This window comes from Nomascus leucogenys, chromosome 13 (genome assembly GCF_006542625.1).
Source record: "Nomascus leucogenys isolate Asia chromosome 13, Asia_NLE_v1, whole genome shotgun sequence".
Lineage (NCBI taxonomy): Eukaryota > Metazoa > Chordata > Mammalia > Primates > Hylobatidae > Nomascus > Nomascus leucogenys.
In genome coordinates this window covers 14989518-15010975 of record NC_044393.1, presented here as the reverse complement: position 1 = coordinate 15010975, position 21458 = coordinate 14989518, and the positions used below count along the sequence as shown (strand labels likewise).

General features: G+C 41.3%; 1 protein-coding gene across 1 annotated transcript in view; it reads left to right on the top strand.

Moving 5' to 3' along the window:
* The window catches only part of CSE1L (chromosome segregation 1 like), a 50506-nt gene extending 30203 nt beyond the window's left edge, over window positions 1-20303 (top strand). Inside the window, exons 13-25 of the mRNA XM_003252910.4 lie at window positions 642-726; window positions 2210-2271; window positions 7908-8044; window positions 9169-9272; window positions 12186-12283; window positions 13434-13584; window positions 13725-13933; window positions 14933-15030; window positions 15128-15213; window positions 16240-16321; window positions 17508-17654; window positions 18107-18338; window positions 19716-20303. Of these exons, the coding sequence (XP_003252958.1) occupies window positions 642-726; window positions 2210-2271; window positions 7908-8044; window positions 9169-9272; window positions 12186-12283; window positions 13434-13584; window positions 13725-13933; window positions 14933-15030; window positions 15128-15213; window positions 16240-16321; window positions 17508-17654; window positions 18107-18338; window positions 19716-19805 (1581 nt within the window). The 3' untranslated portion in view covers window positions 19806-20303. The remainder of the gene's footprint in view (window positions 1-641; window positions 727-2209; window positions 2272-7907; window positions 8045-9168; window positions 9273-12185; window positions 12284-13433; window positions 13585-13724; window positions 13934-14932; window positions 15031-15127; window positions 15214-16239; window positions 16322-17507; window positions 17655-18106; window positions 18339-19715) is intronic.
* Window positions 20304-21458: the final 1155 nt, after the last annotated feature.

Sequence of the window (21458 nt, the reverse complement as noted above, 5' to 3'; positions counted from 1 at the left end):
CAGGCATGCACCACCACCCTGGCTAATTTTGTATTTTTAGTAGAGACGGGGTTTCTCCATGTTGGTCAGGCTGAGCTTGAACTCCTGACCTCAGGTGATCCACCTGCCTCGGCCTCCCAAAGTGCTGGGATTACAAGCGTGAGCCACCGTGCCTGGCCTAAGCAGTTTGTGTTTTGAAGTGTTCATCTCTTTTTTTTTTTTTTTTTTTTGAGACGTTGTCTTGCTCTGTCATCCAGGCTGGAATGCAATGGCAACATCTCAGATTACTGCAACCTCTGCCTCCCAGGTTCAAGCAATTCTCGTGCCTCAGCTTCCCGAGTAGCTAGAATTACAGGTGCATGCAACTACACCTGGCTAATTTTTTGTGTTTTTAGTAGAGACGGGGTTTTGCCATGTTGGCCAGGCTAGTCTTGAACTCCTGACTTCAAGTCATCTACTTGCCTCAGCCCCCCAAAGTGCTGGGATTACAGCCGTGAGCTCCTGTACACAGCCAGTACAGTCTCATTTTATACATGAGCAGTTTGTATTTTGAAGTGTTCATCTCCATTTTAACGTGGTTTTCTAAAATTGTCTGAATTTCTAATGTGGTAGATATATACAGGTATTTTGTTATTTTACCATGTTATGAATTTGCTTTTCAGCATGGAATTACACAAGCAAATGAACTTGTAAACCTAACTGAGTTCTTTGTGAATCACATCCTCCCTGATTTAAAATCAGCTAATGGTGAGTTGTGAAATTCTTGCTTTCTTTACAGCTTACCACACTATACCTGCAATTCAAAACACAGCTTCCTATCCTTGTTCCCTTTCGTTCTTTTTTTTTTTTCTTTTGAGATGGTGTCTTACTCTGTTAGCCAGGCTGGAGTGTGGTGGCGCAGTCTCCGCTCACTGCAACTCCCACCTCCTGGGTTCAAGCGATTCTCCTGCCTCAGCATCCCAAGCAGCTGGGACTACAGGCACGTACCACCATGCCCGGCTAATTTTTGTATTTTTAGTAGAGACAGGGTATCCCCGTGTTGGCCAGGCTGGTCTCAAACTCCTGACCTCAGGTGATCCACCTGCGTCGGCCTCCCAACGTGCTGGGATTGCAGGCGTGAGCCTCCATGCCTTGCCTATTATTTCTTTTATTGAATAAAATCTCAAATGATTTCCTCAGATCTTATCCATGTGAAATTAATTATTGATAAAGAAAATATTGCTTGATTAGGAGGAAAATAGGAATAAGTACAACTAAACTGTAACTCAGCTTTGCTACCTAGTGTATAAATAAGAATTATACATTGGCTTCCTTTTTTATTTGAAGGATGAATTCTTAAAACTTGGAGTACATTTCAAAGTACTAGAAAATTGATAAATATTAAGGATATCTTTTGACCGCACGCAGTGGCTCACACCTGTAATCCCAGCACTTTGGGAGGCTAAGGTGGGAGGATCATGAGGTCAAGAGATTGAGACCAGCCCGGCCAAAATGGTGAAATCCCGTCTCTACTAAAAATACAAAAACTAGCCGGGCGTGGTGGCGCGTGCCTGTAATCCCAGCTATTCGGGAGGCTGAGGCAGGAGAATCGCTTGAATGCAGGTGGTGGGGTTGCAGTGAGCTGAGATCGTGCCACTGCACTCTAGCCTGGGATACAGAGCGAGACTCCGTCTCAAAAAAAAAAATTAAGGATAGTTTCTGATGTTTATGAATATATTGATCTATATCCAGATATATTCCTTTTCTAAAAAAAAAATTTAATGTAGGAAATTTATATACACCCAAAGGTGAAGAGAATATTGTAATGAGCTCCCATGTGACTGTCATCTAGCTTCAAGAATTATTAACATTTAGTGATCTATTCCTTTCATTAATTTATTTCCCTACCTACTAGAATAATGTAAAGCAAATTCCAGCTAGAGAGACATGTTTCTAATTCAGAATAGCTTCACTTCTGGAAATGTAGGTAGACATGCTCACTGATGCATGGTCCAGCTCATTTTTACTCAATTATATAATATGTGTTCCTTCGTCATGAAACAGGCATGGGGAAAAATAAAATTATTTATAATCCTACCAAAATTAATGGCTAAATAGTAAATCATAATATAATTAACTGTGCTTTAATTACTTGACATTTTGTCTTTTTTTATAACTCTGATGATGTCACTAATTTGGAAGTAATGATCCTTACCACTTAAGTAACGATGGCTTTCTGTTTTTTTAATAGTGAATGAATTTCCTGTCCTTAAAGCTGACGGTATCAAATATATTATGATTTTTAGAAATCAAGTAAGTAGCTTTTTGTTACACGCCACTTAATCTCTTTAAGAGTTTTATTATGTACCACCTTCTCGTCTACTGTGCAGTCATTTTATATCCACATCTAACAAAATTAACAGTGATTTCTTTATAACTTAGAATTTTAGACCATGCTTAATTTTCCTCAGATGTCTTTTTGCAATAATAGAATTGGGATCTAGATAATGTCTACACATTGCTTACAGTTGATTGTCCCTTAAGTCTCTTAATTTACAACAGAGAAGTCCTTCTCTCCCGCTTTTTGTTTGAGATGGAGTCTCATTCTGTCACCCAGGCTGGAGTGCAGTGGCACCATCTTGGCTCACTGCAACCTCTATCTCCTGGGTTCACGTGATTCTCCTGTCTCAGCCTCCGGAATAGCTAGGATTACAGGCACCTGCCACCACACCTAGCTAATTTTTTGTATTTTCAGCAGAGACGGAGTTTCCCCATGTTGGCCAGGCTGGTCTCAAACTCCTGACCTCAGGTGATCTGCCCACCTCGGCCTCCCAAAGTGCTGGGACTACAGGTGTGAGCCACTGCACCCAACTGCCTTCCTTTCCTTTTATTTATTTATTTATTTTTATTTTTTTGAGATGGATCTCACTCTGTCATCCAGGCTAGAATGCAATGGCGTGGTCTCAGCTCACTGTAACCTCTGCCTTCCAGGTTCAAGTGATTCTCCTGCCTCGGCCTCCCTAGTAGCTGGGATTACAGGCATCTGCCACCACGCCTGGCTAATTTTTTGTATTTTTAGTAGAGATGGGGTTTCCACATGTTGGCCAGGCTGGTCTCAAACTCCTGACCTCAGGTGATCCACCAGCCTTGGCCTCCCAAAGTGCTGGGATTACAGCCGTGAGCCACTGCACCTGGACTCTACCCTTTCTTATGCTTGTTGTTGGAGAAAACACTCATTTATCTTAGAGACTTTATCACATTTTACTTTTGGCTGATTGCATCCTAATGGTATACAGTCATCCCTCAGTATTCAAGGGATATTGGTTCCAGGACGCCTGAATATCCCAAAATTGATGCATACTTAGGTCCCACATTTGGCCCTGTGGAATCCTCATATATGAAAAGCCAGCCTTCCACATACAGATTTTGCATCCCAGGAATACTGTGTTTTCTATTTGCATTTGGTCTAAAACAAATCCAGCCAGGCACGGTGGCTTGTGCCTGTAATCCCAACACTTTGAGAGGCTGAAGCAGGCAGATCATTTGAGGTCAGGAGTTCGAGACCACCTTGGCCAACATGACGAAACCCCATCTCTACTAAAAATACAAAAATTAGCTGGATGTGGTGGCACATGCCTGTAATCCCATCTACTCGGGAGGCTGAGTCATGAGAATCACTTGAACCCAGGAGGCGCAGGTTGCAGTGAGCCAAGATCGTGCCATTGCACTCCAGCCTAGACAACAGAGCAAGACTCAAACCTGTGTTGTTCAAGGGTCTCCTGAAGTTTATGCTGTCCCTCTAGTCCCCATATTTCTATATTGGTAAATCTGGGGGCTTGATTAGACTTAGATTCCTTGGTCGGGGGTGACACAAGAAAGCATCATAGGTATACTTTGTTTCATTTTATCAGGATATACACAATATCTGTTCTGGTTTTTTTTTTTTTTTTTTTTTCCCTCACTGCAAGCTCCGCCTCCTGGGTTCACGCAAATTCTCCTGCCTCAGCGTCCCAAGTAGCTGGATTTACAGGCATCAGGCATCACGCCTGGCCCTGGTTATCCATTTTTAATGATGTTAAGACAGATCAGTGGATTCAGATGAAGGAGAACGTTACATTGTCAACATTTTTTAAATAGCATTTTAAAAATTGAGATATACTTTACATAATAGAAATTTTGCCATTTTATTTATTTGTTTATTTTTGTTTTATTCTTCTTTTTTTTGGAGACAAGAGTTTTGCTCTTGTTGCCCAGGCAATGGAACAATCTCAGCTCACTGCAACATGTGTCTCCCGAGTTCAAGCGATTCTCTTGCCTCAGCCTCCTGAGTAGCTGGGATTACAGGCATCCACCACCACTCCTGGCTAATTTTGTATTTTTAGTAGAAACGGGGTTTCTCCATGTTGGTCAGGCTGGTCCCGAACTCCTGACCTCAGGCGATCCGCCTGCCTCGGCCTCCCAAAGTGCTAGGATTACAGGCGTGAGCCACTGCGCCCAGCCTTATTCATTTATTTTTGAGACAAGGTCTCACTGTCTGTCGCCCAGTCTAGAGTGAACTACTATGATCATAGCTCACTGCAGCCTTGAACTTGTAGGCTCAAGCGGCCCTTTTGCCTAAGCCTCCCTGAGTAGCCAAGACTATAGGTGTGTGCCACACCACTTGGTTAATTTTTTATATTTTTTACTTAGTTTATTGTTTCTTTCTCTCTCTTTTTTTGAGAGGTAGTCTCGCTCTGTTGCCCAGGCTGGAGTACAGTGGTGCGATCTCGGCTCACTGCAGCCTCCGCCTCCCAGGTTCAAGTGATTCTCCTGCCTCAGCCTTCTGAGTAGCTGGGATTACAGGTGCCTGCCACCATGCCCAGCTAATTTTTGTGTTGTTAGAAGAGACAGGGTTTCACCATGTTGGCCAGGCTGCTCTCAAACTCCTGACCTCAGGTGATCCACCCCTGCCTCGGCCTCTGAAAGTGCTGAGATTATAGGCGTGAGCTACCACACCTGGCCCATTTCTATATTTTTTGAAACAGGGTCTCATTCTGTCGCCCAGGCTGGAGTGCAGTGACTTGACCACAGCTCACTGCAGCCTTGAACTCCTGGGCTCAAGCAGTCCTCCCACTTTCAGCCTCCTGAGTAGCTGGAACCCAGGCACGTGCCACCACACCCAGCCACATTGCATTACTTTTAAAAAATCAATTGAGAAAAACTATAGAGAATACCTGCTTCCCCAGTTAGAGAATGTTGGAATTTTGCCAATCTTAAATGGTATCTCATTGCAGTTTTAATTTACATTTGTTTTATTTTGAGTTCAGTTAAGCATCTTTCCATTTGAAGGGTCCATTTTCATTTCTTTTCTGTGAACTGTGAATTCATATTCTTTTTTTTTTTTTTTTTTTTTGAGACGGAGTCTTGCTCTGTCGCCCAGGCTGGAGTGCAGTGGCACGATCTTGGCTCACTGCAAGCTCTGCCTCCCGGGTTCACGCCATTCTCCTGCCTCAGCCTCTCTGAGTAGCTGGGACTACAGGCGCCCGCCACCACGCCCGGCTAATTTTTTGTATTTTTAGTAGAGACGGGGTTTCACTGTGGTCTCGATCTCCTGACCTCGTGATCCGCCCGCCTCAGCCTCCCAAAGTGCTGGGATTACAAGCGTGAGCCACCACGCCCGGCCCTGAATTCATATTCTTTTGCCCATTTTTCTATCTGATTATTGGTCTTGATTTTTAGAGAACATGTAGTTTTTCTTCTGATTCTTAACGCCTAGGTCACTTTAATTGTACTGAGAAAAAAATCAAAATGTACACTCATCTTATTCCTTTGATGTCTTTGCCCAGTAACAATGGTGCCGTCTTGCAAAATATTTTAAACACACAAGCAGGAATAAAACAGTATGATGATTACTGAAATAATCCTCACAAATCTTAAAACTCCAGGCCATATTTATTTATAGATACATATACAGTGGAGGTACTCCAGGTGCTTCCTACCCAGTCAGTCCCTTTCTCTCTATAGGTAATTACTGTAATGAAGTCAGTGTATTTTACACCCATGGAAGTGCTTTTCTTACGCTCTCACTACTATGTTTCTGCAAAAATCATTTAGTATCATGTAGGTTTTAATTCTTTTTTTTTTAGATGGAGTCTTGCTCTGTTGCCCAGGTTCAAGCCATTCTCCTGCCTCAGCTTCCCAAGTAGCTGAGACTGCAGGTGCCCACCACCACGCCCAGCAATTTTTTGGTAGAGACAGAGTTTCACCATCTTGGCCTGGCTGGTCTCGAACTCCTCACCTCAGGTGATGCACCCGCCTTGGCCTCCCAAAATGCTGGGATTACAGTCGTGATTCACCACGCCTGGCCTAGGTTTTAAATTTTTGTTTGTATAAATGACATCATACTATGGGTTTCATTTTTCTGTTTTTTATTTGTTTCTTTGTTTTGAGATGGAGTCTTCGCTCTGTCCTCAGTGCAGTGACACGATCAAGTCATGCAGTGGCACGATCTTGGCTCACTGCAAGCTTTGCCTTCTGGGTTCATGCCATTCTCCTGCCTCAGCCTCGCGAGTAGCTGGGACTACAGGCGACCGCCACTATGCCTGGCTAATTTTTTTTGTATTTTTTAGTAGAGACGGGGTTTCACTGTGTTAGCCAGGATGGTCTCAATCCCCTGACATTGTGATCCACCCGCCTTGGCCTCCCAAAGTGCTGGGATTACAGGCGTGAGCCACCGCGCCCAGCCTTTTCTGTTTTATTTTGAGAATGGGGTCTTGCTCTGTTGCCCAGGCTGGAGTGCAGTGGTGCAATCATAGCTTACTTCAGCCAGGAAGTTCTGGACTCAAGCGATCCTCCTGCCTTAGCCTCCCTAGTTGATGGGATTACGGGCATGCTCCACCATACCCAGCTACTTCATGACTGTTTGTCCTTAACTTTTTTTTTTTTTTTTTTTTTTTGAGACTAACATCTTTTTTTTTTTTTTCTGAGATGGAGTCTTGCTCTGTTGCCCACGCTGGAGTGCGGTGGTGCAGTCTCGGCTCACTGCAACCTCCGCCTCCTGGGTTGAAGTGATTCTTCTGCCCCAGCTTCCCGAGTAGCTGGGACTACAGGCACATGCCACCACGTCTGGCTAATTTTTTGTATTTTTAGTAGAGACGGGGTTTCACCATGTTAGCCAGGATGGTCTCGATCTCATGACCTCGTGATCCATCCGCCTGGGCCTCCCAAAGTGCTGGGATTACAGGCGTGAGCCACTGTGCCCGGCCTAACATCATTTTTGAGTTATTCATTTAGTGCCTAAAGCGATCCAGCTACCTCAGCCTCTCAAGTTGCTGGGACTACAGGAATTCACTACCATGCCCAGCTAATTTTTTATTTAATTTTTTTTTTATAGAGATGGGGTCTCTCTATGTTGCCCAGGCTGGTCTTGAGCTCCTGGGCTTAAGCAATTGTTCTACCTTGGCTTCCGAGAGTACTGGGATTATAGACAGGAATGAACCACCACACCCAGCAGGCTTTTCTAGTTTAGACTAATGAATGTTTCAAATTTAGAGGTTTTTAATGAAGATTGTTCTTGTATTTGTTGCTTTTTGGGGGTGGGAAGAGAACAAAAAATGAGACACAAAAAGGTTAAATAACTTTTTTAAGAAATATCTGCTAGTGATGATTCTTAAGTTTGGTGAAATCTTAGTCTGCTTCTCTGTGATATTATTATTTTATGGTATGTTGATTTATCCTCATAGATGTTATCTTCATAGTTTTGTGCTCTCAAAAGGAGAATTTAGAAAGTGGAAATTGCACCATTATGTGCAAGTAAAAGTTTTGATTTCTGGGCAGCATCATCTCCTATTATAACAGAGCTTAAAAATAGCAAATTGTTATTTAAATCAACAGGCCCTTCTCTTCCAATTGTCTTTTGCTCAAATATGGAATCATTGCATTTAGAGCATGTGTATTATTGTGTTTTTTAGGTGCCAAAAGAACATCTTTTAGTCTCGATTCCTCTCTTGATTAATCATCTTCAAGCTGAAAGTATTGTTGTTCATACTTATGCAGCTCATGCTCTTGAACGGCTCTTTACTATGCGAGGGCCTAACAATGCCACTCTGTGAGTATTTCATTCTAAAGTTTTTTAGCCTGGGGTAGGGGCTGTACTGTGCTGGTCAAAGATACGTCTGAATGTTTTCATAATTTCACTAGTAGGAAAACAAATGTCTGCTTTTTATTCCTTTATACTCTGTCTCATTCTAAAAGGATTTGAGGCTGCTTACTAAAATAGCTGCATTATGACAATACAATTAAATAAACTGGAGCCAAGGAAAATAACTGGGATAAAGTTAATAAACAGAAATGTGTGTCAAAGGATCCTATATAGTAGTTCAAGAAACTCCAAATTTTATTTGGAGTCTCTTAGCAGCCAAGGCAAAGAGGGAAACTTGGGGAGTTAAAATTTTCACAGGGTCTATGAGATAAAAGTTAAAGCAGAGAATACTGTACAATAGTAGTAGTAGTGTTCTCAGCAACATCATGTAACAGTTATTTTCATGTGGCTATTTGCGTAATGTCACTTACTTCTGAGATATGACCTAACCGAATGAAAGTAATTCACTAGGGGCCAAGAAAATAGCTCTTCTGGCCTGAACCAAGGATGAAACGTAGAGGAATGGATGGTCTGCATGTCTTTCAGGCCACTATTCAACAGTATTATTTCTTGAAACTGAGCTTTGGGTAAGAGATGGAAAACGGTTCTAGGTTCTTTCCTTCATCAAGAACTTGAAGTACAGATACTCTCAGTGGCCAGTTAAGGGTAGAAAGGACATCCTTTGAGGTGAGTCAAGCCAGTACCTATATTCAGGCCCAGAATTTATGCAGAAAAATGTTCTGAATCTTGCTCCACCTCCAAAAACAAAATAAATGACAGAGGCCCCTGAGATTCTGAGTTCTGTTCTCAGTGGTAATAGATACAAACCAGGGACAACTGTTTCAACTTTAGATGTTGTTGGGTTTAGCTGGTTTTTTGGTTCAGTTGTGTTTGGTTCTCGATGTGCCTTCTTAGGAGCCTAACATGAGCACATGTAAAAAAAATTATTTTCCTAAACTGTCTATCAATTGTCAGTGGTGGGAGATGACTCAGTTTTATGCTGAGAAGGGTGACATAGTGGTTGCCAAGGGTAATCCGCAGTGACAAGCTCAAGAGTTGGTAGTGACTGAAAGCTGTTTTTTCATCTATAGCTTTACAGCTGCAGAAATCGCACCGTTTGTTGAGATTCTGCTAACAAACCTTTTCAAAGCTCTCACACTTCCTGGCTCTTCAGAAAATGAATATATTATGAAAGGTAGGCTGTTTCCTTGGTGTGCAGACTACAGGTATCCAATCTCAGATTGTGAGGGTGAGCACTCTGAGTTATACTTCAGGTTATACAGTCTATGAACCATATAATGTTTACCAAGTAGTAAGTTAGTTTAGATATTTCAAAATGAAAAACATTATCTTGTTTACTATTAACAGTAATCTTTTTTTTTTTTGAGATGGAGCCTTGCTCTGTTGCCCAGGCTGAAGTGCAGTGGCTTGATCTCAGCTCACTGCCACCTCTTCCTCCTGGGTTCAAGCGATTCTCCTGCCTCAGCCTCCCGAGTAACTGGGGATTACAGGCACACTCCACCATGCCCGGTTAATTTTTGTATTTTTAGTAGAGACAGGGTTTTGCCATGTTGGCCAGGCTGGTCTCAAACTCCTGACCTCAAATATCTGCCTGCCTGAGCCTCCCAAAGTGCTGGGATTAGAGGCCACTGCACCTGGCCAACAGTAATCTTAATTTGATATGGAACCTCTCATTACAGAAAATGTAGCAAAGCCTTTTTTTCCTTCCCTAGATTGAGTTTCTTTAAGGCAAAGAAGAGATCATGCAACATTTATTAACTGCATGCTCACCTAGGTAGGGGTGAAATGTGGGGCCTGTGGTAGACTCTACACAAATCGTGTCTTCTTACATACTGCCAAGGACACAGGCTGATGTATCTATCCACCAGGCACTACATTAGTTGGGTGTCCTGATGCCAGCTCTGAATTTAGAGACAGTCTCAGTGTTTTTCACTGTCACATCCCAAAAGCCTAGCGCATTGGGTCGTAGGAAGCACTTTTCAGAGAAACTCCCTGATCCTTCTAGTCTGGATCAGAAATCCTAGAGTGGATGTGTGTATCTGGGTGTATGTTTCCAACACAATCCTTCCCCCAACAATGATGTATAATTGTGTAATTAACTGTTGTTTAATGTCTTTTTTTTTTTTTTTTTTTTTTTTTTTGTGGAGATAGAGTTTCACTCTTGTTGCCCAGGCTGGAGTGCAATGGCGCAATCTCAGCTCACTGCAGCCTCACTCTCCTGGGTTCAAGCGATTCGCCTGCCTCAGCCTCCCGAGTAGCTGGGATTACAGGCGTGTGCTACCACGCCCAGCTAATTTTGTATTTTTAGTAGAGACAGGGTTTCTGCATGTTGGTCAGGCTGGTCTTGAACTCCCTACCTCAGGTGATCCATCCGCCTCGGCCTCCCAAAGTGCTGAGATTACAGCTGTGAGCCACTGCGCCCGGCCTTAATGTCCATTTCTATGAGAGCAGCTAACTAGTCTGTAATCTTCATTACTGTGTTTTTAGGGTATGGAAAAATACACAGTATGTAATACCTTCTCTGTACAGTTGTATGAGTGAATGAAATAATTCTGCGCCAGCCTAGTGGAGGAGCACCAATTTATCTTCTAACCCTTTTAACCCAGGTCAGGGAAGGATTTTCTCTAGGAAGTGATGTCTGAGCTGAGATATGACCTAACCAAATGTTAGGTGTAAGGGATAGGTAGCAATCTGTTGAAGGGTGGATGAGTCTTTGGCTATGGTAGAGGAGGAAACGTGCAAAGTTCAGGAGGCAAGAGCAGATAGCTTTCTGTCCTTTGTGCTTGGCATGTATTTGGGGCTCTGCTTAGTAAACATTTATTTTGGAAATGTTATTTGTGGAAAGAGAGCTTTCATACATTTTTAGCTGACAAATTTATTTTTCTCCCATGCTTCCTATTTTTAACCCATTTATGGTCTTTTGAGCAATATTTTTGCAATTTGGACTCTCTGTAGCTTTACATGTATTTTTAGAATTTTTTTAGGCTCCTAATCTCCCTTTTTTTTGAGGGAGGTGGATAGGCAGTTTTCTCTTTCAGTTTCCTGTAGTTTGTGATCGTGTTTCCTTTAGGCTAGGGCTAAACATTTTCTAATGCTGATTTCTTTTTTTTTCTTTTTTCTTTTTTTTTTTTTTCTTTTTTTTTTTGAGAGAGAGAGAGAGAGTCTTGCTCTGTCTCCCAGGCTGGAGTGCAGTGGCATGATCTTGGCTCACTGCAGCCTCCACTTGCCAGGTTCAAGTGATTCTCATGCCTCAGCCTCCCAAGTAGCTGGGACTACAGACGTGCACCACATACCTGGCTAATTTTGCTATTTTTTTTTTTTTGAGACGGAGTCTCGCTCTGTCACCCAGGCTGGAGTGCAGTGGCGCAATCTCGGCTCACTGCAAGCTCCGCCTCCCGGGTTCACGCCATTTTCCTGCCTCAGCCTCTCCGGGTAGCTGGGACTACAGGCACCCGCCACCACGCCCGGCTAATTTTTTGTATTTTTTAGTAGAGACAGGGTTTCACCATGGTCTCGATCTCCTGACCTCGTGATCCGCCCGCCTCGGCCTCCCAAAGTGCTGGGATTACAAGCGTGAGCCACCGCACCTGGCCTAATTTTGCTATTTTTAATGGAGATGGGTTTCGCCATGTTAGCCAAGTTGGTCTCAAACTCTGGCCTCAAGTGATCCGCCAGCCTCGGCCTCCCAAAGTGCTGGGGTTACAGGTGTGAGCCACCAAGCATGGCCTCTGCTACTGATTTCTAAGAGAAAGAGACCCCAAACAGTTCTCTCTCAGACTCACCTGCTCCATTCATGTCAGCTCACTGTTTCTTCCTCTTAGTCAACCTCGTTAGTTAATTATTTTTTAAACCTTGAGCCTTCTAGAAATACTCAGTATTTCCCAGCTAAATTTTGTTGCCAACCCCTGTCCTAATTTTAAAAGGAAGGGAAATTTAGATTATTTTTAAATGTAGAGAGCTATCTTGGGGTTGTCTAAGCATCTTAAAATTTAGTTGATGAATTAGTGTGCTTTTTTCCCCCCAGTTGCTCTCTTATTCTGAAGTTTAACTAAATTCTATTTGTTTTTGCTGTTTTTATATTTTACAGCTATCATGAGAAGTTTTTCTCTCCTACAAGAAGCCATAATCCCCTACATCCCTACTCTCATCACTCAGCTTACACAGAAGCTATTAGCTGTTAGTAAGGTAATAGAGCCAATTTTGAAAGTGGGGTTCCTTTTTTATTTGCTCCAAACTGTTTGGGCCTCAGAACTCTTTGGCATTACGTGAAGCTTTAGAGAAGGTCTGTGAATTCTTACTGACCAGCTGCTAATGGACTTTTCTGAAAGTGTGGGCATGCTGTTAGATTGGAGACATAATAGCAGTCACCTTTAAGTGTATGCTAGAAGCTTGAATACATTTTCATTCTCATAACAAAAGTAACATGTTTATTGTAGAAAAAGAAAGTGCAGATGATCCAAAATTACCTTAAATGGAGTTAAGTAGGCTTTGCACTAAATGGATATAAAAGAGGCTGTCTGGACTTCTATGAAGTGATGATTAAAATCCTTTGTGTTGTCTTTTCTTCCTTACTCTTATTTCTCAAAAGGAAAGTTTACTCTTTGATCAAAATTTTACAGATACTTAGATTCATGTTTATTAACACTAAGTTTTAGAAAATAAAAAATCCATTTAAGGCTGACAGAATTCCTTTTTAGATGCTATTCTTGATCTTATGAGAATTAGATCAATTCATAGGAAGTGTTGGAGGGATTTTGGAGAACAGAATGATTATTGTTCAACCGAGTTAGGGCTAAGGGTCTTTGGACCACTTAGGGCCTTGAGGGATGGAGAGGGAAGGGAACCCAAGTCTCCGCCTCCCATATGTATACAATCTCATGTTCTGATTGAGTCAGATTTGTATGCTAATAGCCTTCCAAGAACTTGTTTAAAGAAAAACGGGGTTTTGTTGCTTAAAAAGAACATGAAAAACTACTCATTTGGGGGATCATCACTCAGTAGACATAGACATTGAGGCCCACAGAAGTTAAGGCCTTTAGTGGCATTACTAGGACTTAGTATTTCTTCTCTGCAAGGGCACGTGGGTTTAAGACAAGTTACTTACAGCTCTGGGAGCTGAGGTTTGTATAAGCAACTCTGTAACTCTGAAGTATTTTTTTCATGGTGGACTTTGGGCCATTAAAAAAAAATTCAAATGAACAAGCACTAGATTGGTGTAATTGGTGTTTTTTTGTTTTGATTTTTAAAAAATAAGATGGCCTCTGTTTTAAATGTGTTTTATAAAGGTTAGGTGTGGATTATTAGTATAATTAGCTTTTTTTTTTTTTAATTTCAGAACCCAAGCAAACCTCACTTTAATCACTACATGTTTGAAGCAATATGCTTATCCATAAGAATAACCTGCAAAGCTAACCCTGCTGCTGTTGTAAATTTTGAAGAGGCTTTGTTTTTGGTGTTTACTGAAATCTTACAAAATGATGTGCAAGGTAAGTTAACGGGAATTATTTTCTTTGTAATGGAATAAAATTAACATGGCTATAAAATGCAGCCTACCTAAGCGATGTGGGCCTTTTGTGTCAGTCATTCCCTCTGAAGCTCACAGCTCTGTTTTTACTTTTATCAACAGAATTTATTCCGTATGTCTTTCAAGTGATGTCTTTGCTTCTGGAAACACACAAAAATGACATCCCGTCTTCCTATATGGCCTTATTTCCTCATCTCCTTCAGCCAGTGCTTTGGGAAAGAACAGGAAATATTCCTGCTCTAGTGAGGCTTCTCCAAGCATTCTTAGAACGTGGTTCAAACACAATAGCAAGTGCTGCAGCTGACAAAATTGTGAGTCAGGTTTTGATATAACTGTAATTTTATAAAGTAGCTTGGAGAAACTGGGTATGGCAGATGTTTGAAATTTTTTTATTTAAAATAAATTTAAGGCTGGGGGCAGTGGCTCAAGCCCACCACTTTGGGAGCCTCTAGTGGGAGGATCCCTTGAGCCCAGGAGTTTAAGACCAGCCTGGGCAACGTGGTGAGATCTATCTCTACAAAGGGAAAAAAAGCTTTTTAATTAGCTGGACACAGTGGACCATGCCTATGGTCCCATCTACTTGGGAGGCTAAGGTGAGAGGGTCGCTTGAGCCCAGGAGTTTAAGGCTGCAGTGAGCCATGATCTCACCATTGCACTCCATCCTGGGCAACAGAGCTAGACCCTGTCTCTTAAAAAAATAATAATAATAATAATAATAAGGGAAATAATTAGTAGAAAATGTTATGGTATGTTTTATTAGAATTCTATATCCTTTTTTTATATCCATGATTGAAAATTTTAAAAACAGAGCCAAACATGTTGATTTTAAGAACTTAACTTTGGTCGGGCGTGGTGGCTCACACCTGTAATCTCAGCACTTTGGGAGGCTGAGGTGGGCGGATCACCTGAGGTCAGGAGTTCAAGACCAGCCTGGCCAACATGGCGAAACCCCATCTCTACTAAAAATAAAAATCAGGTGGGTGTGGCGGCACATATCTGTAATCCCAGCTATTCAGAAGCCTGAGGCAGGAGAATCGCTTGAACCTGGGAAGCAGAGGTTGCAGTGAGCCAAGATCGCCCCATTGCACTCCAGCCTGGGCAACAAGAGTGAAACTCCGTCTCAAAAAAAAAAAAAAAAAATTAATGGCTATGTGGGAGGAATTTTTCCCCATATGTTTCAGAAATAATTAAAGAGAAAAGGATAGATTATTACAGTATGAACTCTGTTTTAAGACATATATTATGTTTAACTTTTCGAATAATTATTCCTGTTTGTTAACTATTTTCTGTTGGCTCTCATTTCTTAACAGCCTGGGTTACTAGGTGTCTTTCAGAAGCTGATTGCATCCAAAGCAAATGACCACCAAGGTTTTTATCTTCTAAACAGTATAATAGAGCACATGCCTCCGTGAGTATAACTAGAACTTTCTGCATTTATTTAGAAATTTTGTCAGGTGCTCAGAAAAGTGCTAAATTTATATCGTTGATTTTTTTTAATTCTTTAGTGAATCAGTTGACCAATATAGGAAACAAATCTTCATTCTGCTATTCCAGAGACTTCAGAATTCCAAAACAACCAAGTTTATCAAGAGTAAGTAAAATAATCTGGATGTTCTGCAGAAGTAATGAAAGAAGGTAGCTAAAACCCTTAGACTTTATGGTTGCAGATACATTTTTTATCCATTTTAAACTTTATGCAAAAATACTTGGCCACGTGTGGCGGTTCACGCCTGTAATCGCAGCACTTTGGGTGGCCAAGGGAGGCGGATCGCTTGAGCTCAGGAGTTCGAGACCAGCCTGGGCAACATGGTGAAACCCTGTCCCTATGAAAAGTACAAAAAAATTAGCCAGGCATGGTGGCATGTGCCTGTAGTCCCAGCTGCTTGGGAGGCTGAGGTGGGAGCATCACCTAAGTCCCAGAGGTTGAGGCTGCAGTGAACCAAGATCACACCCACTGCACTCCATCCTAGGTGATAGAGTGAGACCCTGTCTCAAAAAAAAAAAAAAAAAAAAATATTTTAAGGGCCTGGTGCGGTGGCTCTCATCTGTAATCCCAGCACTTTGGGAGGTGAAAGTGGGAGTATTCATTGAGCCCAGGAGTTAAAGACCAGCCTGGGCAACATGGTAAGACCCTGTCTCTACAAAACAGCCAACCATGGTGGTGTGTGCCTGTAGTCCCAGCTACTCAGGAGGCTGAGGTGGCAGGATCACTTGAGCCTGGGAAGTTAAGGCTGCGTGAGCTGTGATCATGCTACTGCACCCAGCCTACGTGATAGAGTGAAACCTTCTCACAAGAAAAAAGAAAATATTTTAAGATGTTTGTGTTCTCCAAACATTAAGTTAGTGTCAGTCATACTGTGTTCCAGAGGTTGGTTTATGGTTGGATACCAAAACATTTTTTCAATAGAGAGAATATTATAAGGAAATATAAATCAAAGACAGACAGCATGTAAAGGTCTATGATAGAAAGACAAGTTTTCTATTTACTAGAAGGCAAGTATTGATACCACAGCCTTTGGATGTTAATGATTATGCATAGGTTTATTTTGCAGACTTATCAGTTACCAGTTCAGTGCGTGAGTTCTCTATGCTGATATTCTGCATCTTCTTTCAACAGGTTTTTTAGTCTTTATTAATTTGTATTGCATAAAATATGGGGCACTAGCACTACAAGAAATATTTGATGGCATACAACCAAAGTAAGTTTTTATTATTTTTTAAAGGAAGAAAATGTTCTGACTTTTTTTTAGTACAAATCAGTATCTCTGTCTTATAGATGATGTTGTGGTTCTTGGTATGCAGATAGTGTCTATGGTTTTCAAAATATTCTTAGGTATTGGGTGTAAAGAAAAAGTAATCCTGGCCCAGCGTGGTGGCTCATGCCCGTAATCCCAACACTCCAGGAGGCTGAGGAGGGAGAAAGCTCAGGAGTTTGAGACCAGCCTGGGCAATATAGTGAGACTCCATCTCAAAAAAAGAAAAAACACCCTGGAATCATTTTTCTAATCCTCTAGATTAGAGGACCCTGTACTCTACACACTGGCATTCTCCACAGCCAGTGTTCTATATTATGTTAAATGGTCAGTGTTGTCTCCAGGAGCCTGCCTTATTAAAACTAAAAGCAGAAAACACCACATGTTCTCACTCATAGGTGGGAATTGAACAATGAGAACACTTGGACACAGGGCGGGGAACATCACACTCCGGGGCCTGTCGTGGGGTGGGGGGCAGGGGGAGGGAGGGCAGAGGGAGGGATAGCATTAGGAGAAATACCTAATGTAAATGACGAGTTAATGGGTACAGCAAACCAACTTGGCACACGTATACATATGTAACAAACCTGCACGTTGTGCACATGTACCCTAGAACTTAAAGTATAATTTAAAAAAACCTAACAGCAGAATTTTCCTTCCCCCTTTTTTAAAAAAATCATGCTAATCTTCTCCTATCGTTCCAATTTTAGTATATGTGCTGCTAATGCAAACACAGCAGAATTTTTCAAATGAGAAATACTTAGGACCAATAAATTAACTTTGTTTTTGACTTATCTGGTATATATGCAAAGAATGTATTTAGGTGGCATTTCCCATTAGTAGGGAATAAAACAATTACAACGATAAGATAAAGAACACTCCAGCCTGGGCAACAAGAGCGAAACTCCGTCTCAAAAAAAAAAAAAAAAAAGAGATTATGGTATTTGGCTACAGGGTAGAGGGTGTGATGGGGTTTTTTTATGTTTTGACTTTCAGTCTCTTCAGCTGATCAAAAACAGCAGTCTTGTTATTTAGTAATTTATTATAAGAAGTAACTAAATAACATCTAAGCATTTTACTATTTCATTATAGTGGTAATCTAATACTGAGTTGATTTATTTTGCTTTAATAGAATGTTTGGAATGGTTTTGGAAAAAATTATTATTCCTGAAATTCAGAAAGTATCTGGAAATGTAGAGAAAAAGATCTGTGCGGTTGGCATAACCAAATTACTAACAGAATGTCCCCCAATGATGGACACTGAGTATACCAAGCTGTGGTAAGTACTTCATTTTAATGTTTTTGTAAGTTATAGCTTCTTTCCCATATGACTGCAAAATTAACAAAGCTTATTCTCTTGGGGGCCAAGAGAATTTTGGTCTGATCTCAGCTTCTCCACAAGCAACCATCAGATCCAAGACATGATTTCTGGATCCTTCTGGGCCTAGAATGATCTTGTTTCCTGGTTCTTTTTCAGGGGGATTCATGGACCCCTTTAAGAGTCTGATCTAGGTGATCTCTAAGACAATTTTATGACAGAAGCCCAACTAAACTGACATATCTTTAAGGGGAAGAACTGAATAAGCCAAGAAAAGAACCATCTTAATTTCAAAGATCCCCTTTTATTCTTGAGACTATGAGTCTGTAATTTTGTGTCTCTGAGCAATTGTTGCTTTTAAGTCTTCCGAGTATTTTCTTGATCTTTTTATCTCTTGCTTTCTTCCAATCCAGGACTCCATTATTACAGTCTTTGATTGGCCTTTTTGAGTTACCCGAAGATGATACCATTCCAGATGAGGAACATTTTATTGACATAGAAGATACACCAGGATATCAGACTGCCTTCTCACAGTTGGCATTTGCTGGGAAAAAAGAGCATGATCCTGTAGGTCAAATGGTGAACAACCCCAAAATTCACCTGGCACAGTCACTTCACAAGTTGTCTACCGCCTGTCCAGGAAGGGTAAGTGTGTTGTCAAAGAACTCTGTGATAAATGGAGACTTTAATGGGAGGGCAAAAGGATAGTATTTGTTCTGGTGTCTGTTTTCATTGGTGGGCGTAATAAAACTAAATCTCATTGAGTTACAGCAAGCTTATTTTCTTTAATTAAAAACACTGAGCCCTTTTTTTCTTGTATTATGTACTACAAATATATTTTAAGTGAATGGATTTAGGAGTGAGAACAAAGGAGGAAAAATCCCTTCAATAGAAATGTATTAATGGCTGTGTAGTTGCATTTTGTCAGCACTTATTATAGAGTTTATTTCCCAGATCGAAGTAATCCATCTACTATTAAAATGTGGTAGCATTTTTTTATTTTTATATTTATTTATTTATTTTGTTAGACAGGGTCTCACTCTTATCCAGGCTGGAATGCAGTGGTACGATTATGGCTCACTGCAGCCTCAACCTCCCAGGTTCAAGTGATCCTCCTGCCTCAGCCTTCCAAGTAGCTAGGACCCACTATACCCAGCTAATTTTTTATTTTTTTGTGGAGACAGGGTCTCCCTATGTTGTCCAGGTTGGTCTCCAACTCCTGGGCTCAAGCCATCCTCCTCCCTCAGCCTCCCAAAGTGCTGGGATTACAAGTGTGAGCCTGGCCACAGTTTTTTTTTTTTTAATTGCAGCATACTCAGAAATTAATAGATCATGGCATAAACCTAATAATAAATGTATAGTTGCATTTTGTCAGCACTTATTATAGAGTTCTTACATGTTACCTGATAAAATATATATTTTTCAAGCCAGACACAGTGGTTTATGCCTGTAGTCCTAGTGCTTTGGGAGGCCAGGGCTGCAGTGAGCTATTATGGTGCCACTGCAGTCCAGCCTGGGCAACAGAGCGAGGTCCTGTTTCTTAAAAAATGTGTATGTGTGTGGTGTGTGTATATATATGTATATATATTTTTTCATTGTATTATTACGGAGACTTTCAAACATATATAGAAAGAGCATAATGAAGCCTGCATGTGCCCAGCTTCAATAATTACCAATATCTTGCCAGTTTTGTTTCATTTGTTTCTCCTTTTATTCTCTGTATTGAGCAAGTCTTAGACATCATACGTTTCACCCGTAAGTACCTTATTCTACATCATTAACCAGTAAGGACTTTTAACCACAATACCACCATCACACCTAATAATAGTAATTCCTTATGGATCTATTCGTTAGACCTATTTTTGAAGGTATAAAAGCAGTTGAGTTTCTGGAGAATCTTTGGATGGTGATTAATGACTGGCTGCTCTTCCCAGAGCTGTGGCAGCTCTCCCGTAGAAGATGGGGTTTGTATTGGTGCACCAAGATCTCCAACAGCCAGTGTGTGTTTCCCATCTCTCGTAGGTTCCATCAATGGTGAGCACCAGCCTGAATGCAGAAGCGCTCCAGTATCTCCAAGGGTACCTTCAGGCAGCCAGTGTGACACTGATTTAAACTGCATTTTTCTAATTGGCTAAACCCAGATGGTTTCCTAGGAAATCACTGACTTCTGAGCACAGCTGCATTAAAACAAAGCAAGTTTTCTTTTTGAACTTGTCACAAATTCCATCTTGTAAAGGATATTAAATGTTGCTTTAACCTGAACTTTGAGCAAATTAGTTGGTTTGTGTGATCATACATTTATGTGGGTGGCTTCTAGTTTGCAACTTCAAGGGGCAAGTATTAATAGTTCAGTGTGTGGCGTTGGTTTGCGTTGAGCATTTGCACGGTTTGGATAGTCTTAAATTTTGACGGACACTGTGGAGACTTTTTTACTAAATCCTTTTGTTTTGAAGCTGTTGCTATTTGTATTTCTCGTCCTTTGTATTTTTTGTCTGCTTACGCTTTTATTGGAAATGTGAATAAGAATTACTTGTGTTACTTGCCAAGCAGTGCACATTTCATAGTTTCACATCTGTAATCAGCAATAAAAATCCTAAAATATGTACCTAAGACATCTTAAGGACAGGTTTTCGGTGCTCTCTCATGCTTTTATAAAAATGAAGAATTTCTTTAAATTTCTTCCTTTTCCTTTCCTGGACTCTATAAAATCCTAATTTCTAAATCATGTAAACTCAGATTATTTAGTCTTTTTTTTTTATATGGGGGAAGGGGACATTAATACAGATTTGGGGCTTAATTACTACCATTTTCTATAGCAGTTCCTAGGTGGCAGTGTGAGTTTTGGGTAGGTGGCTCCTCTGGGAGAAATGCTCTGCCTCGCTTAATGGGGTGTAGGTCGAGAGTACTTGAGACTGGATGTTTTGATCTCTTTCATCTCTGCTCTTCCCTGGAGAGTGGAGGTTACTTGGAACTTTTCAAACCCTGACACCTTAGAACCGTGAAGTCCGGTGGTGGATCCGGCAAAGGATGCCTGGTGAGGTTGGTTGCACTGGCTCCCTCCCTTGGCCTGGCCTATGGAATTGTATAGCATTCGTTTCTGAGGAATGAAGAATCAGAATATCTAAATTTTGTGAGGCACAGTTTATGCTGGAATTGTTCATTGTCCATTCAGTGTAGTTAAACTGGAACTTTTGTCTTCCCAGCTCAAGTGATTTGTCACAGGAGTTATCGATATCTTTTTTTTTTTTTTTTTTTTTTTTTTAACCCCCAAGACAGAGTCTTGTTCTGTTGACCAGGCTGGAGTGCAGTGGCACAATCTCAGCTCACTGCAACCTCCACCTCCTGGGTTTGAGCAATTCTCCTGCCTCAGCCTCTCGAGTAGCTGGGATTACAGGCGTCCGCCACCACACCCAGCTAATTTTTGTATTTTTAGTAGAGATGGGGTTTCACCATATTTGTCAGGCTGGTCTTGAACTCCTGACTTCAAAATCTGCCCGCCTTGGCCTCCCAAAGTGCTGGGATTACAGGCATGAGCCACCGCACGTGGCAATAACTTTTTTAATCTTAGGCACTTGAATGGTTTTTCTTATTTTTTTGATTTTTTTTTTTTTTTTTTTTGAGATGGAGTCTCACTCTTGCCCAGGCTGGAGTGCAGTGGCACAATCTCAGCTGACTGCAACCTCCGCTTCCCAGGTTCAAGCGATTCTCCTGCCTCAGCCTCCTGAGTAGCTGGGATTACAGGCACACATCACCATGCCTGGCTAA